The 16,620-nt window shown below is 40.9% G+C and overlaps 1 protein-coding gene across 6 annotated transcripts in view; it reads left to right on the top strand.

Moving 5' to 3' along the window:
* Positions 1-16,620, top strand: part of RCAN2 (regulator of calcineurin 2) — a 290,327-nt gene that overhangs the window by 169,021 nt on the left and 104,686 nt on the right. The window contains exon 1 of one of the 6 annotated variants that reach the window (XM_032141131.2): positions 12,620-13,074. The exons of the other annotated variants lie outside the window; for them this stretch is intronic. Coding sequence (XP_031997022.1) covers positions 12,988-13,074 — 87 coding nt within the window. The 5' untranslated portion in view covers positions 12,620-12,987. Of the gene's footprint in view, positions 1-12,619; positions 13,075-16,620 lie in introns of those variants that run through there. 6 annotated transcript variants of the gene reach the window in all.

Genomic DNA, 16,620 nt, shown 5'->3' with positions numbered 1-16,620 from the left:
AATTTTTCATTTCTTTCTACCAAGATCTCTTTAAAGGAATAGTGACTTGTCTCTTTCTATGGCCTGTGCCTAGGTTGATACTGGGAACATAGTATATTCAATAAGTAGTCATTAGATGGGTGGGTGGTGGATGGATGGACTGATAGTGGGTTGATATTATCATATGAAGAAACCCCCTTTAATTCTTTTTTTTTTTTTTTTTTTTTTTTGAGACACGGTCTCGCTTTGTCACCCAGGCTGGAGTCTGGTGGCACGAGCTTGGCTCACTGCAACCTCCACCTCCTGGGTTCAAGCAATTCTCCTGCCTCAGCTTCCTGAGTAACTGGTATTACAGGCATGCATCACCATACCCGGCTATTTTTTTTTTTTTTGTATGTTTATTAGAGACTGGGCTTCACCACATTGGCCAGACTGGCCTCGAACTCCTGGCCTCAAGTGATCCACCCACCTTGGCCTCCCAAAGTGCTGGGATTATAAGCATGAGCCACCATGCCTGGCCTAACAGCAATGGAAAAGCAGTGAAGGTATTTGAACCAGGGGAGTGGTATAATTCACAGAACTAGTTCACACAAAGCCAAATCTGGTGGTACTGAATAAGAAGGTGGGATCAGCAGGGAAGCAGGCTGAGTAGGAGGCTGATAACAGAACTTTGTTATTTTTGAGTTGCCCAGCATTTTAAGGCACTTTCTATACTGGGGAAATTCACTCCCCATTGCCTATGGTGGGGTTATTACATGCCAGAAAGAGGCCATGAAGATTAAGATTACCCTAGCCAGGCTTCCTGGCAGTTGGGGTTGGTGTGCGTGACTCGGGCTTGACCAATGAGACACCACACCCGAACTTTTGACTCTAGAGGGTGTGACACAAAGTCACAGGGACAGTTAGTGATTACTTATAGCAGCAGAGGAGCAGTGATGAGGACAGCATTGGGAGGGTTCCGGTGGTGGTATCCTAGCTGCACTGGTTTCTGTATCATTTTGGCTGTGGTCTTCTGCATCTTAGACCTTCTTGGTTTCTACCTAGTTTCTGAGGCTGTTTCTCAAGATTCTTGCTAACTCTGTAAGAGCCACCTGCTCATCCTCTATATATTACTTTTCTGCTACTTAGCCAAAGATATTTCCTATCATTTGCATCCACGTGCTCTGTCAAGTATAGTAATTGAAGCAGTGATGACACTGGTGGGTACCTGCCCAGCATCCCTCTACTCCTAATCTAGATTTTTACTTGCATATCCTTCCATTCCCATGCAGCCCACACTTCAGGGAAAACTGATAGCACTCCTCACTCTAGGGGTGAGTCTAAGTTGGCTTTTTCACCAGAATGTTAAATCAGCACATTCCCTAGCCCAGCCACAGTCATGTTCAGAGGTGAACAGGTGACCCAAGTGCCCCTGTGGTGGAATAAAATTAAGGCAGAGGGCACTACTGGCAGCTGTCCTGGGAATCAGCTTTAGAATGACGCTGACCTTCAGAAGACAGAGCTAGAGAGACAGGAACTTGTGATAACTTCACTGAGCCTCTGGCTTAACCAGCCCTGAACCCAAATCAAGCTGTGGATTGCCAATGGAATAAATCAAAGATGACTAAAGTTACGATGCAAGGCGAGTGGGGTCGAAGGTGGTGTCACAGTTAAAACAGGAAATATGGAAAGAGGATCAGGTTTGGTGAGAAGATTAGATGTTCAGGTCCAAATATGGTACATTTGCTTTTCTAGAAGTCTTTCTGCACTTTAAAATCCTTTAAATTCAAATAAAGAGTAAAGCTCACCAAATACTTTCACATGTTTACACCTCAAACTAAAGTCTAGGCATTTTTGAAAGAGTAAAAATAGCTGCATAGAAGGACCACAATTCACAGATTTCTGTGTTGCTTTTCTCATGCTGTAGTTTTAGCATGAGAAGAAAAGCAGTGAAAAGGAATCTGCTTCTAGAGTTTTGACTACTCAGAACTCTAACAGTACTGCAATAATATTCTTCCTTAATTAGTGCCAATAAAAATGAGTATCTCTTACCATTGTAAGAAGTAATCTCATTTTTCATCCTTCCCCTTCTTCTTTTTTTAATTTTTTTTTGCTTTTTTGTTAACATGGAGATGAATGATATTAGCTACAGATTGAAATGAGTAAATGTGTATGTGTATCTCATTGTCATGTATGTATGTCACAAATGTACTCTTGTCATCTGTATAACTAAGCTGTTTCAGTTACAGTTACCGTGATCTACCCAGAGTGAAAACCTTAGAATATCCTTTGAACACTTCTCCCTGTGCTTTCTTTTCTTTTTTTTTTTTTTTGGTACTTCCAATATGTTTTTCTCCTCACTTTATTTCCCATCCCCAGATCATTACCTTGACAGCCTATTAATTGTTAAACTCTAAACACTTTACCTCCATGGCGTTTCCCATATCCATTCCCTTTCTTATATTACTATTGCATCTCCATAATCCAACCCCTATTGCCTCTGGCAAGAGTTTTGGAGTCACCAACATTTACCATCCTTCCCCATTTCAATTTAACCTCTTGCACCACTCTTTTCATGAACTTTTGATAGATCCACATACCTTACTGGATGCAATATGCCCACTCTTAACCCTAGCACTCAAAGTCCTCAGCTATGCAGCCATGACCCTCTTTTCCAATCTTATTATAACCCATCATGCCCTGCTCAGGCTTTCCATTCCAATTAAATAAGCTGTTCACTAGTTTTTAAACACATCCCTATCCTTGCCCACAAGGCTTCAATTTGCCTTAGCTCTATCCAGCATCCACATCACATGCCCTTCTTTTTTCCTTGAAGCCTTTCTTGGTCTTTTTCAGTGGATGAGACCTTTCATCTCTTTAAGAAACTTTCCCTTGTCCTTGGCACCATCTTCCCCTTAGAGATAAGACTTTGAAAACTTGACCCCTTAGCACTTGCCTTGCTGTCTCTGAAAACCACCCCATCTAGTCTAGTCACTGAGTTCTCTTATATTTCTACAATGTCTCCAGCAGTGCTCATTGCTACTTACAGATTTCAACCAAGAAATTCAGCCAAGTTGATTTCTGTTCTTCTAAAGTTACTTCGAGATGCCAATTTCTTTCCCTCCTACTTTTGCTGCTTTCCAACCGTGTCTTCACATCACCATTATAATTCTTTCCAAAGTGCAGATGTATTCATCATCCCTCCTCCAGAATGTAGAAGTTTGTATAGCAGAAATGTTGAGAAGTTAAGAGTTCACACTTTGAAGACAAGCCATTTGGATATAATTTAGCTCACCCACTGTCCAGCTAGTTGTCCTTGGGCAAATTACGTCATCTCTAAATGGGGCCTATGGTGAAGTTTAAATACGTTAATGCCTATGAATGTTTACAGAGTTCCTTCACAAAGTTAGCCATAAGGAAATGATAGTCTGATAGGATGATAAATTCCAAATTTCAGCTGAGATACCATAAGTTAATAAATATGACATTCTAAACAGTGGTAGATATCACACCAAAATGCAGATTTTCTAAGCAGGTGGCCCAAAAACTAGTTAGATAGCACTATATCCTGAAAGGGAGATTAATAAGATAAAGGGAGTGGAGATAAAAAGATCTCTACCAAGGTTGTCTTTGTAGAAATCCATGCTGGGACTCCTGTTGGGACCTCAAGAGGGAGGTTTAAGATGATGTCTGCCCCCTCACCTCAAGACTGCTTGGGAGAAGGAGGAGCACCCTTTCCATGGAATCATTTGAAAACCTGAATATCTAGTTCCCAATGATTGACTCCCACTTTATTGTCCTTTGTTATTTAATCTAGGTTTGTCCTTGTGTGTGTATTGGACAGGACTTTTTTAGTTGTTAGTGACAGAAACAATACCTGAATTGGCTTGAGGAAAAAGAGAGGCATTGGTTGGGATAATGCTAGTATATTAAAATAACCAAAGGAAGAGTTGAGACTCATGGCAGGACAGGGCATCACTGGGCCTCCAAAGTGACTGAAAATGAGGACTCCAATGCTTCCAGAATTTGATTTCCTTTCTCCACTTTTTCTTTCTGTTTCTAATTTGTCTTAATTCAAAGGCACAAGTGAAAAACACAGCAGCAACAGTCCCAAGCTTCTGACATCACAGGGGACTGGTGCTCTTGACCCAGTTTAGGTATGGAAAATCCTCATGAGAAGTCTGACCAGCCTGGTAAGGGCCTCCTTCAGACACATCCAATATGGGAGGAGAAGGAGAAGTTTCCAGAGAATGCAACGCACAGAAGACAGGAATGCTGAGCAAACACCCTCTTTATTTTCATCCCTGTAATTTTTCGAGTGTGTCAGCTTCTTAAGCATGGTACTGCCCAGAATGAATGCACTTGGTTCTGATATTGAGGATGGAAAGGGGAAAATATGTCTTCCTAAAGAATGAATTAAGGCAGGGATAAAACTCTTGGACCCAGGGAGGAAGGTACGGCAAAGAAGAAATGACAGTGGCTTCTTAGGAGTGCCACTCAGGGATTAGCTGTAAGGTATCTGTGGGGCCGCAGCAGCAGTAAGGTGCTGACTGGGCAGTGGTGGAATGAGCACTGTCCCTGAGACTGCCTGAGGGCACTGCAGCTGCCACTTAGCATGGACCTTCTACCCAATGGGGAGAATGCGGATTGCATTTTGTGCCCCTCTTCCTTTTTCAGTGTCCCTCTGACTTCTCATGGACCTCTCCACCCCACCATCCCCATTGTCCAGCGACCTGAGTCGTCTTCATTTACCTCAGCCTCCCTTCTCAGGTTCACTCTCCTTTGTAGGGACCTAGGTTGTAGATTTATTTCTTGTCTGTGTGACAGTACCTGTTCTCCGCTGGCTTTCCAAGCAAAAGAATTCCATTCATTCATTCATGTATTCATTCATCCAACACACTCACTGAGCTCTCACTGCATGGCAGGCCTTGTTGTTTGGGGGCACTTGGAGATATAGCTGTGGGCAAGGTAGAGGAGCCCGCTTCTCAAGGAGCTGGCTTTCCATGGAGGGACGGAGATAACAACGATGCAAATAAATATACAGTATCCATTAGTGGTAAGTGCTTGGAAGAAAAATAATGCAGGCTGCGGAGATAGTGAAAGGAGTGCTACTTAGATAGGCTGATTAGGACAGGCCTTTTGAGGAGGGACATTTAAGCAGAGACATGAATGCTGTGGAAGGATGAACCCTGCCACAATGATGGGAATAGTGTTCTAGACAGAGGGATGGCCAAGCGCAAAGGTCCTGAGGTGAGTATGTGTTTTTGCATGTGATGGACAGACCCAAGTGAGGTATCATAATGGAAGAAACACAGGTGACTCTACCATAGGAACAAACCTTAACACCTTGCTCATAATAAGAGAAATATAAACTAGAAAACTCATTGAGGTCTCTAGTGTGTGTTTGGGATATTTTGATTGCTAGTGTCCGTAACAGAATCTGAATTCGCTGGAGAAAAGATTGGAAGGCATTGATTCAGACAATGCTGGCTGAGTTCACTTGTAGAAATATGTGCGCCTATAGAAAGAGAAATGCAAATCAAAGCTTCACTGAGATAACCACATCTTACCCACCAGATGGGAAAATGTCCAATGCATTCTGAAACACATACTGTGGAGAAACAAACTTTCTCATAAATTGCTGGTGGGGAAGAAAAATAGTACAATTCCTGTGGAGGAAAATTTGGCTAAGAGCCAGCAAAATTACATAGACATTTGCCTTTTAACCCGGTGTTTCCACTCTAAAATCTGTCCCAAAGATACAGTAACAAAATATGAAAATTCAAAGTCTATCCATTGCTGCATTATTTAATAGCAAAAGGCTGGAAACAACCCAAATGGGGACTAATTGCAGAAACGTTGGTAAATCCAAATAGTTGAATACTATACAGCTGTAAAAATGAAAAGGACTATTTCTACATATTACTATGGTGATCTCCAGTGTCACATTTTACGGTGATTAAGACCAAGACAGAAAAAAGTGAGCAGTGTGCTGTCATTTATGGGATAAAGGATGGGAAAATAATATACACATATACTTGTTAAGATTTTTTAAAATGAGAGAGGCTAAACAATAAGGATGTATGAGAGGGAAAGAAAGAATATTGTGATCGCAGGGATAGAAGCTGGATTTCTTTGTAGATCTGTAGTTTTGATTTTTGAGCCATGGAAATATTTTATATAATTATAACACAAAATTAAAGAGAAAAACAATCATTAGGCATCAAAAACAGATGAACCTAACTTAGTCTCTAGTTGGTGGAATAGATGTGCTATTCTAAATGACAGTAATACATAATTTGTATATGCTTTATGGGATATACTCTAAGGACAAAAATAACTAGAAAAAAAATCTTAAACTCTTTCTGGTTGCATTAATATTGTGATTCCAAGGCTGTCGTGCCTATAGTGTGGGATAAGGCAACTAGCTAATTATGTTGCTGATAAGAACGAATATATCTGGTGTGAAAGAAAGGGATACAAATGTAAGACTTATGTGTTTCAGCAGAATCTCTGTAGTCCTGGATCTGAAATGGAATGATCAATCTAAACTCATGGCATATGTTATCTTTAAAATATTTACATATTTTCTAGCTCTGTTCACTGAAAAGTCTTATAAACAATACCCAACCCAGTACAAAGAGCTCCTCTAAGCTTCTAGATTGGTATCTTAAAATATGTTGAAATATTTACCAAGTGGAACTGGGGCTCTTTGGAGAAATGCCTGACTCCTTATCTAAGGCAGGAAATGAACAAGATGAGTCTGGAACATCTTGTCATGCCAGAAGGTAAGTGCCCTTTGACGATTTGTCAAAGGACTCAGGAGCCAACCTGATTAAACTCCCATTAGCTAAAGATGGGCAATTTGAGCATTAATAAGATTAAACCACAATGGATTGTAGTTTTATGTGTTTAATATGTTTAACAATCACATATGTTTAATCCATGAATTCCTAATGATACTTTAAAAATAAAAATGAAAAAACCCTCAGTGATCTTTGCAGGATAATAGGGAAGTAAATCATGAAAAAAAAAAAAAAAAAAAAAAACTAGTTAAGCTGAGTGCAGTGTCTCAAGCCTGTAATCCCAGTGACTCTGGAGGCTGAGGCAGGAGGATCACTTGAGGCCAGGAATTGGAGACCAGCCTGGGCAACATAGCAAGACCCCCCATATCTCATAAAAAAATTTTAATTAATAAAAGAAAAGAAGCAAATATTTATTTTTGCCTTTATTGCAAAAACCATGGCTCAAAGTAACTAAATAGTAGATGAGAAGTAGTTCCTCTTAATGGAAGTGTTCCATGAATAAATGAAGGAGGAATGTCATCATTGTGCAAATCCTAATAAATGAACGCACCTAGGCATTGAGCATGAAGGCACTAATACTACAAAAGAGAGACAGCCAGACTCTATGTACCCACTGATAGAAGTACACACAGCACCATCTAGGAAGGAGTCTTGCCAAACCTATATCCCTTAAGCCTCTGGATCTAAACAACAGAACCTACAGGCAACAGAAAACTCTGTTAAATTACACTGTGTCGAGTTTCTAAATTTCCACTATATGTAAATTCTAAAAGACAAATAACATGGCTTCATCACCACCAACAAACTGCAAGGAATTAAAAAAGGAAATGGAGGAGAACTCTATAGATTAAAAGAAACATGAGAGACACAGTAGTTTGGATCCCAATTTAAATAAGCAAACTATTAAAGAGGAAAGAAGGAAGAGAAGGAACACCAGGATGCGATCAAGGAGAGGGGGAGAAAGGATGGGAAGTGAGAGAACATCATAGTACAGCTGGAGAAATTTGAACCCTGGCAGGACGTTTGGTGATACTAAAGAATTATTCTTGCTTTTTGAATTGTGTGATGGTACATATTGTGCTTTCAAAAGAGGAATCCTTTGTCTTTTAGAGATATATACTGAAATATTTATAAATGAAATGATATGATGCCAGGCACCTGCTGCAAAATAATCTGGAGTGAGTATGGAAGTGGGTGAAGACATGGAGCTGTGGTTTTCAGGCTTGAGCTTGCATCAGAATCACCTGGAGGGCTTATTAAACTACAGATGCTGGCCTTCCCTCCAGAGTGTCTGATTCAGTCTTGGGTGGGGCCCAAGAATCTGCCTTTCTAATAAGCTCATAAGTGATGTTGATGCTGTTGGTCTGGGGACCACACTCTGAGAGTGACTAGCAGAGAGGAAGCAAGATTGGCCCCTTGTTAGTTATTTTTGCACCTGGGTGGTGGATACATGAAGGCTCATTATTACATTCTCTCTTCTGCTAAATATATTTAAAATTCTCCATAATAAACATTTAAAAAACAGATGATCCAGAAGGGCATACAGAAGGAGCAGAGCCTTTGACAACCCATAGCTGTAATGGGAACTTCTATGCTGATTAGCCAAACAGGCTTGGCTGCTGCTACCACAGCTTCCTCTGGGATTGGAAGGTGTGCATCTCCTCCTGCTGAGGTGGAGGTGAGTGTATCAGCTCAGCTGTCCATCTTTTTAGAGAATTGCCTGGACTAAAGGGAGGGCAATGGTCTCTGTCCAAGGGGTCTGTGCATAATGCATCCTTTCCTCAGCGTGATCAGTCATTGCAAGAGCAGTGGTTTGGATGAATCCCAAGGTTTTCTGGCCACTTCAAATGGAAAGGACACTCCTGAACACAGCTGTGCCAGGACTCAGCTCTCAGAAATGAGAGGTTATCGCCGAACTCACCATGCCCTTGCAGCCCTCCTGCAAAAACATCCCTGCAACTCCTAGATCTAGGAGGCACCTCTATTGGTTTGAGTCTCTCTACTTGCCTTTTTAGATTCATTTTTGTATTTATCCATTCATCCTTCAGATGTTTATTAGAGTACCTCCTAAGTGTCAGGCATCCTTCTAGCCCCTGGGAATACAGCAGGGAACAGAATAGGCAAAAATCTCTGCTTTTATGGAGATTAAATTCTAGTTATGAGGACAAGCAGTGGACACATAAAGAAATAAATGAGCAGAATAATTTCAGGTAGTGAAAAGTGCTGTGAAGAAAGTTAAACTGAAGATGCCAGGACAGTGATTGACTCTGTGTGTGTATACATGTGCACACGTTTTTTTATTTTAGCTGATTGGGGAATACTTTTCCAAAGAGATGTGATCTGAGAGAGATGATAAGAAGGAGCAAGCCATGAAGAGATCTGAATATTTTCGGAGAGAGGGAATAGCAAGTACAAAGGGCTGAGATGGGAATGAGCTTGGAATTTCTTTCTTTCTTTCTTTCTTTCTTTCTTTCTTTCTTTCTTTCTTTCTTTCTTTCTTTCTTTCTTTCTTTCTCTTTCTTTCCCTTTCTTTCTCTTTCTTTCTTTTCTTTCTTGAACACATTTTCTTTCTTTTCTTTTCTTTCCTTTTCTTTTCTTTCTTTTTTTTCTGGAACACCAATAAGGCCAATGGGGCTGGAACAAGAAGAGTGAAGAAAGGTGAGAATGATATGAGATGAAGTGGGAGAATAATCCGAATCTAGTGTTTACATCTAGCCATTGGCCAAAGTACATCTATATTCTAGACACCTCCAAGGCTGCAAGTCGGCCCCTAGCTATAAAAAAACACATTATTGGCCAGGCGCAGTGGTTCAAGCCTGTAATCCCAGCACTTTGGGAGGCCAAGGTGGGCAGATCATGAGGTCAAGAGATCGAGACCATTCTGGCCAACATGGTGAAACCCTGTCTCTTCTAAAAATACAAAAATTAGCTGAGCATGGTGGCCTGTGCCTGTAGTCCCAGCTAGTCAGGAGGCTGAGGCAGGAGAATCATTTGAACCCAGGAGGTGGTGGTTGCAGTGAGCTGAGATCGTGCCACTGCACTCCAGCCTGGCAACAGAATGAGACTGTATCTTAAAAAAAAAAAAAAAAAAAAACTCTAGAGAAACAGGACACTATTACAACAGGTGAGCCCCCTGGGCTCTCTAGCCAATAGGAAAATGACCATATTTGTATAGACAATTGACTATTAAAAACCCAATAATTTGGGGGTTTAAAACCCACTAATTTTAGTTCAGAGTTACTGGAAAGTTCCTTTGCCCCACAAATCATCTGCTCTTGATGCCTAGAACTCTGCCCTAAAAACACTATTTACCCAACTTAAGACTCTGTCTCCTATTAAAATATGGATTCCTCTGGGAGGGATAATACTATGAGTTATCAGTCCTTTAATGCTTATACAGATGAGTTGACAGCTGTCCTTGAAAAGATATTTTAAAAGAGGAAAACTTAAAGTTAGTGGGTGCTTGGATAGCAGGGAGGAGTCTGCAGGGCAGAATCAAATTAGAAAGGGAAAGCTGAGGATACTTCAGAAAAAAACTGCCTATTTTACAACTTCAGGTAGAGCTTTGCTTCCTGGATAATGTCCTCTGGCCAGGGCATATCACAGCAACGTTCATCTTTTATAGCTCTTTCCTAAACATAAAGTGTGAAATAATTCATACAGCCCCTTATGTAAACAGAGCAATGATTAGAATGTGTTGCTTCTACCTTGCTGTTGTTTCTTGATGGGCTCTGGGCACACGTGGACTTTGCCTCTATGGATGAACTGTCACTGATATGGCATAACGTTTTCATGAGGATGAAACAGTGATGTGCTGGAACAGCCCGTGTGAGCAGATTACATGCATGCCTTCCCAACTTTGTATTCAGTTTGACTTCACACTGACTGCTTGAAATCAGCCATGATGAGCATATTTACACCATAGAAATTGATGAATGCTAAAAATTGAAATGCTTCTTTTCAGAGAGCTGATTGTTAAACATTTACCAGTATGCTGTGAAATGTAAAAAATAAATTTTAGGATATGCCATGGCTTATGAAAAAATATTCATTTCTTTGTTTTGCCTCTTGAACAGATGCCAGTGATGTTCAAAATCATATTCACCTTTGTATTACTTTACATTTTAGCTACACTTGTACAGGTGGCTCCCCTATTTACCTTTTCAAAAGCTGCCAGGTACTTCATGTTGGCCAGGTTTTGCATCATCTGGCTCTGGCTGCCTTACTGTATACTTCAGGCCCCAGCCAGATTTAACCGTGAGCGAGTTTTGCATCCAAATGCCTTATTCTTTCCTTTGGACATTTCTAGTCTGTTTTTACCTAGCTGAAGGGCATCCCTCACTTCTTCTCTGTCTGCCACTGTCTTTCCCATGTTTCAAGGTCAGAGCAGAAATTTCCTCCCCCTCTTTGATGCTCACCTGCCATCCTAACATGGGATCCAGCATTCAGCATTCATTGCTCTTTCTCCAGTGCTCCCACTGAACACTTCCTGTACCTCTTCAGCCGTCACCATCCCTGCCTTGTGAAATGTTGGTCTCCATGTCTTATCTCCTCCCCTGGATTTTAAGCCCATTGATGATAGTGACATTTGCTTTTTCATCATTTTATCCTTGAGAGTATCAGATGCAGAGCCTTGCATAGTCATTACTCGATATTAGTTGGATTATATGCATATATGACTTAATATTTCCCACAGTGTCCTGGACAGCGAAATAAATGCCACTTGAACAAATGCACGAAGACACACACACACAGTTTCATCAGTCTAAATAATCTGTATGTGTGGCCTGATTACCTTTTTCATAGAAAATGCCTTGTTGAAGGGGAACTTTGGACTCAAGTGTAGACTAATGAGGACAAATAAGAAAGCTTCTACTCTCAGTCTGAAATGTCACCTTTCTCATCTGCGTGTAAAATTGGGAGGCTTTTGTCCAGTCATATGCTAGAAAAGTACCAATCTGTTATAAATCAGGATGTTCCAGTGGCCACTGAAGATCCATCTGAACTCTTAATGATAGATGCTGCTACAATGTTAGTTCTATTGGGACTTGTATAACTAATGATAAAATAAAAAACAATTGGAAATTTTTCCTTGGGTCACTCCTGTGAAAGGAGGCTATTCCTATTTGATTGATTGATTTATTAAACAAGTATCATCTTCTTGTGCCAGGCAGTCTGTGAAAGGCTCAAGATATAAAGGTAAATTATCTGTGGCCTTGCCCTTCAGGGATTTATAATCAGGAAAAGAGCCTGAGAAAGCAAAGGGATGTGTTCAAAGTCTCAGGTGAAGTCAAGCCCCGAGGATCTGACAAGCTCTGAGCCACATCAGTGAGTTTGCCCATTAGAACCTGCCATCTGTCCCCGTGTGAAACATTTGCTGTAACTCCTTTCCATGAACTGCTTTTGGTTTGAATGACCTTGGAGACAGCCTGAAATCCCGAGCTTTGGAGGGTGCTTTTAGCGTTACTGGTCTGCGCTTATGGTCTTCAAATAGAATTTCCACAAACCTCTAATTATCTCCTCTTACCATGCTCCCTAAATGACAGACGACCAGCTCTTTAGTCACTCCAAGAACGGATTTCTATTCAGCCCATGCCCGGGATGCATTAGGATGCCCAGAACATGTGTGGCTGCTCCGAGTGGCACAGAGCAATTAACAGAAGCCAAGCAATTTGCAAAATGCCTCAACTTCCTGCTCATCTCGAAGGCAGAAAATTGTCAAACCTTAACCTCAGGAGGCTCATCTGCAGAATTACACCTCCCCCACTCAAAGAAGAAACTCTGGTGTCAGATTCCCCCCACCCTCCTGCTTTTTGCAAACATAAGCACTCGGCTGCAACAATAGCTCTGACTCAGTTCCTAGCTAACGCTGCCTGAATTGATTTAGTCTGAGTTCAGATTTAGCACATAATCATGTTCAATTTGCTCCACTGCACTGCCTAGAGATAAAAGGCTTGGAGAAAAAAAAATAGCTTCAGCTTGTGTCAGTCTTTGTGGTGATGTCATTGCCATGAGCGAGCCGGGCCGTTCGTTACTCTGCTGTGCTGCCTCAGACGCGGAGGGCTGCGTGCAGTGGGAGCGGGCTCCAGGAGCCCGAGCCTCCAGCCGTCCCCAGAGCAAGGCAGCACCGGGGCCTGGCCACAGCAATATCCATCTGGAGGCTCTTCCCTTCACTCCCAACTCTGAGGTTGTCTAACTCTTTATTAAAAATTCAGAAGGGGGAATGCCAGCCCCTAGCATGGACTGTGATGTTTCCACTCTGGTTGCCTGTGTGGTGGATGTCGAGGTCTTTACCAATCAGGAGGTTAAGGTATGCACCTGCAATCTTATTTTTCATTGTTGCTGTTACTGACGCTGCTTGGCAGAGCCTTTTTAGCATGAGGAAATAAGACTTTGGTTAATAGTTTTCAGCTCATAGTCTGCGCTAGAAATGCATGTGGCGAATGCATGGCTACATTAAGTAGAATAAGTTGGAAGAGGGACCAGCATATTATTTTTAAATATGACAAAGTCTGCCATTGTTTCTTCTTGTCTTTTTTATTAGGTGATCCCCAGTCAGTCCTTTCTGAGTAGACATATTTTCATATTCTCATATTGTATCTTTGTCAATAAGGAGAATTTTCCAGCCCTCAATGTCAAGAAGGATTTTGAATCAATGATTACATGAAGAAAGCACACATAATAAACCCAGCATCCAGGCCAGCCTGACAGTGGGGCAATAACCCTTTCTAGCATGTCACTTAAATATCCTGTGATGTGGTCTTCAAATTAAACAATAGCTGTTCTACAGATGGCAGTTTCAGTCCCCAGCTTTCTGGAAATCAAAGTTGGAGAGCAGCTGCCTAAATTTTCTTTGTCAGGCAAAGAAAGAAAGTCATTTTCCTTGAGCAGTTGTTCATAAAGTTTAGGCATAAATATTTTGCATCTTAAGGCTTAGTATTATACATGCTGGTCCTCACTGATTGCCGGCAGCAGTTGTTGACTTGTCATAGGTAATCGTCCTCCGGTGATATTCATTCTCTTTTATTTTTCATTTGGCTTTATATTGTGAAAAAGATTCCAGACTTGTAAAATGGAAATGTTTATTTTTTCTCTCATATTTAATAGAAGAACTAGCTGAAGCTTCTTATTTAAATAGTTCACACACACATACACACACACAGAAGGTCAGTTGTTCATTGTGTGGTGGGAGGAATAAAAGGGGAATTACATTGCATAATCATTTACCATCCTTGCTTTAGTCTTAACTTAAAGAAAAACCCTGAATTCTTTATTGTTGGGTGTGCAGGTGACACCCTGGTGCTTTACAGGTGGGGATTTTTGTGTTCTTGGCATAACACATGGCTATGTCATTCAAGATTGCAGCTTTAACAATCTTTTGAAATAGATTTGATAATCTGGCTTCTTGTTCTTGCATATTTTAAACATGTAGCCCTGTATTTACCAATTTTTGTGCCAGTGCCGTGGAAATGTCCACCGCCTGTCATATGAAGGTTCAGAAAATAAGGATACAAAGGTTTGGCACTGTCTGTGATTGCATTGAGAATGGAAACATGCATGCAGAGACCCATGATCCTGCCAGCCATACTTCCATAGCACTTGAGAAGGGAGAGCAGTCATCAGACCCCTCCAGTTTAAAGCCAGTGTCAAGTCCAGTGTGGGTAACCAGGTAGAGGGACATCTTCCAGTAACCACTGGAACATAATTCCATCTATGGAGAATAAAACTTCACAGCTCCCTTCTGTCCTCAACAGTTATCTGTTGTTTACACACTTGCCCTGAGAATGTCATAAGATATTCTAAACTTTTTTGGTTTCAGAAAAGATAGTGAGAAAATATTTATTGGAGATCTGCAACATGCCAGGCATTGTGCTTATATAGGAAAAAGTTTAAAATATGCTTGTATGGCATATGTATCTATGATATAGATATAAAAATAACCAATTGCCCAAGATTTCTTAAAGACAAAGAATATTTTGTGGAATTAAGAGGATACAGAGTTGTTACAGCTGGTTGTATGTGAGTGGTTGGGGTGCTTTTATGGAAAAATGATACTTAAAGATGGGTAGACTTTATACAGAAAGAGAGAAGGCACAGCATTTTGCAGTCTAGTGAGTCAATTCTTTTGACTGCAGTAGGTTCTCTATGAGAGATTAGAGGCAAACGGGAAAGGAGGTGAGTCAGGGCTAGATGGTGAACAGCTGATGCTGTTCTTCATGAATTTATGAGGTTTTTTTGAGGAAGACTCTTACCAGAAATATGTGCTACATGTCTTTACTGCCAATAGCTCTGAATCATGATGGGCTTTTTTTTTTTTTTTTTTTAGAAAGTTTACCTAATCTTTCTGTGCCTTAGTCTTCTCATATAATGTGAGAATAGTAGTAATTTCTACCTTATTAGCTTAGAGACAAGAGAATTATACATGTAGAATAATTAACACAGTGCCTGACTCGTATTTAGCGCTCAATAAATGTTAGCTATCACCATCATCGTCATTGTCATCTTTGTAGGCACTCTCTGAAAGTGATAGGTTACTTTTACCAGTTTATTGGAATGTCCTAAATCCAGCTGAGTTTACAATGACAGTCTAGCACACAGAAAATGTTTTCCCTCCCACCCCACTCCCAATACACACAAACACTCTAGCCACCTAGAAAACATGGCTTTCCATTTTTGATATTTAATCATCTAATGTAAAGCAATAACATTATTAAAAAGCAAAGATCTACTTTGTGCTTATTAAAAAGGGGGAAAATGAACAAATTAAGGTGGGCCAAATGTTATGTGTTAAGAAAACCTGTGCTCCTTGTTCAAAACTGACCATTACTCTTATTACGAAGAAAGGTTCAAATGTAAAATTCTAGGCACCAAACAAAGCTTCCCCAAAGGTATCTGTCTTCATTCCTTACTAATAACTGGTGAAGCCAAGAGTTCCTTCTTCAAAGTCTTTAAGGTTTACTGTCAGAGAAAAGGGAGGCACATGGAAAGGGTCTGTCTCACCTGCTTACATCCATCTTGCTTAATCTCAGGCTTGTTTGTTTAATAGGCATCCCCACTTTCTACATGTAGCCCCCACGGGCAAGCAGCCATACTTGGGGGATGCAACCAGCAGGTCTCCTTCATAAGTACAGGAGTTTATTTGAAATGGGTAGAAGCATCCACAAATCCAGTTTCCCATAGTGACATGGAAAGCCTCATCCTCCATGGTGGCTCTCAGCTGATTGCATTAGGGGCCTTTCTGACTCCAGTTTCCTAAATTTCATCAAAGCTGCTCAAGCAATAGTAGTAAAAAGAGGAAGAAATCAGACAAATGGAATTCTGCCATATTTGGCTTTCTCTGGAAATTCCATTGGTGGTGTTGTGAACTTAGCCGTCTGTTCTGCAGTGTGAGAGTTCTCAGAAAGATCTAGAAGTTGAGAGCCCTCAATAGAAAATGCTAGAGGGAACTGCAGAATTTCTGTGTGTGTGAATGTGCAGGGTTGATTTTCTCCAGTATTCTCATATTTCTGAAAATAGTCTTTGCACTCCACAAAGAGCCAAACCCTTGGGAAAATTAAAGAGATCCAAGAGATTGGTAATGAAATTTATATTTCACTTTAGTCCAGTGGTTCTTAAACCTGATTGCACATTGGTATCCCCTGGAGAGCTTTTAAAAATATTAATGTGCCCAGGCCCCACCCGCAGGACTTTTACCTGGCTGGTCTGAATGGAGCCCAGGCATAGGTAATCATACAAAGCCAGTGTCTTGTCTCTTTTAGGCACAAGTAGGCACAGGTGAGGTCAGCCAAGAACTGTCTAGAGTAAGCTCTGCTTAAAAACTTGGATCCTTATCTCCCCAGCTAAGACTTGATGTGTG

This window comes from Hylobates moloch, unplaced genomic scaffold, assembly GCF_009828535.3.
Source record: "Hylobates moloch isolate HMO894 unplaced genomic scaffold, HMol_V3 SCAFFOLD_20, whole genome shotgun sequence".
Lineage (NCBI taxonomy): Eukaryota > Metazoa > Chordata > Mammalia > Primates > Hylobatidae > Hylobates > Hylobates moloch.
This window is presented reverse-complemented; position numbering and strand designations above follow the sequence as displayed.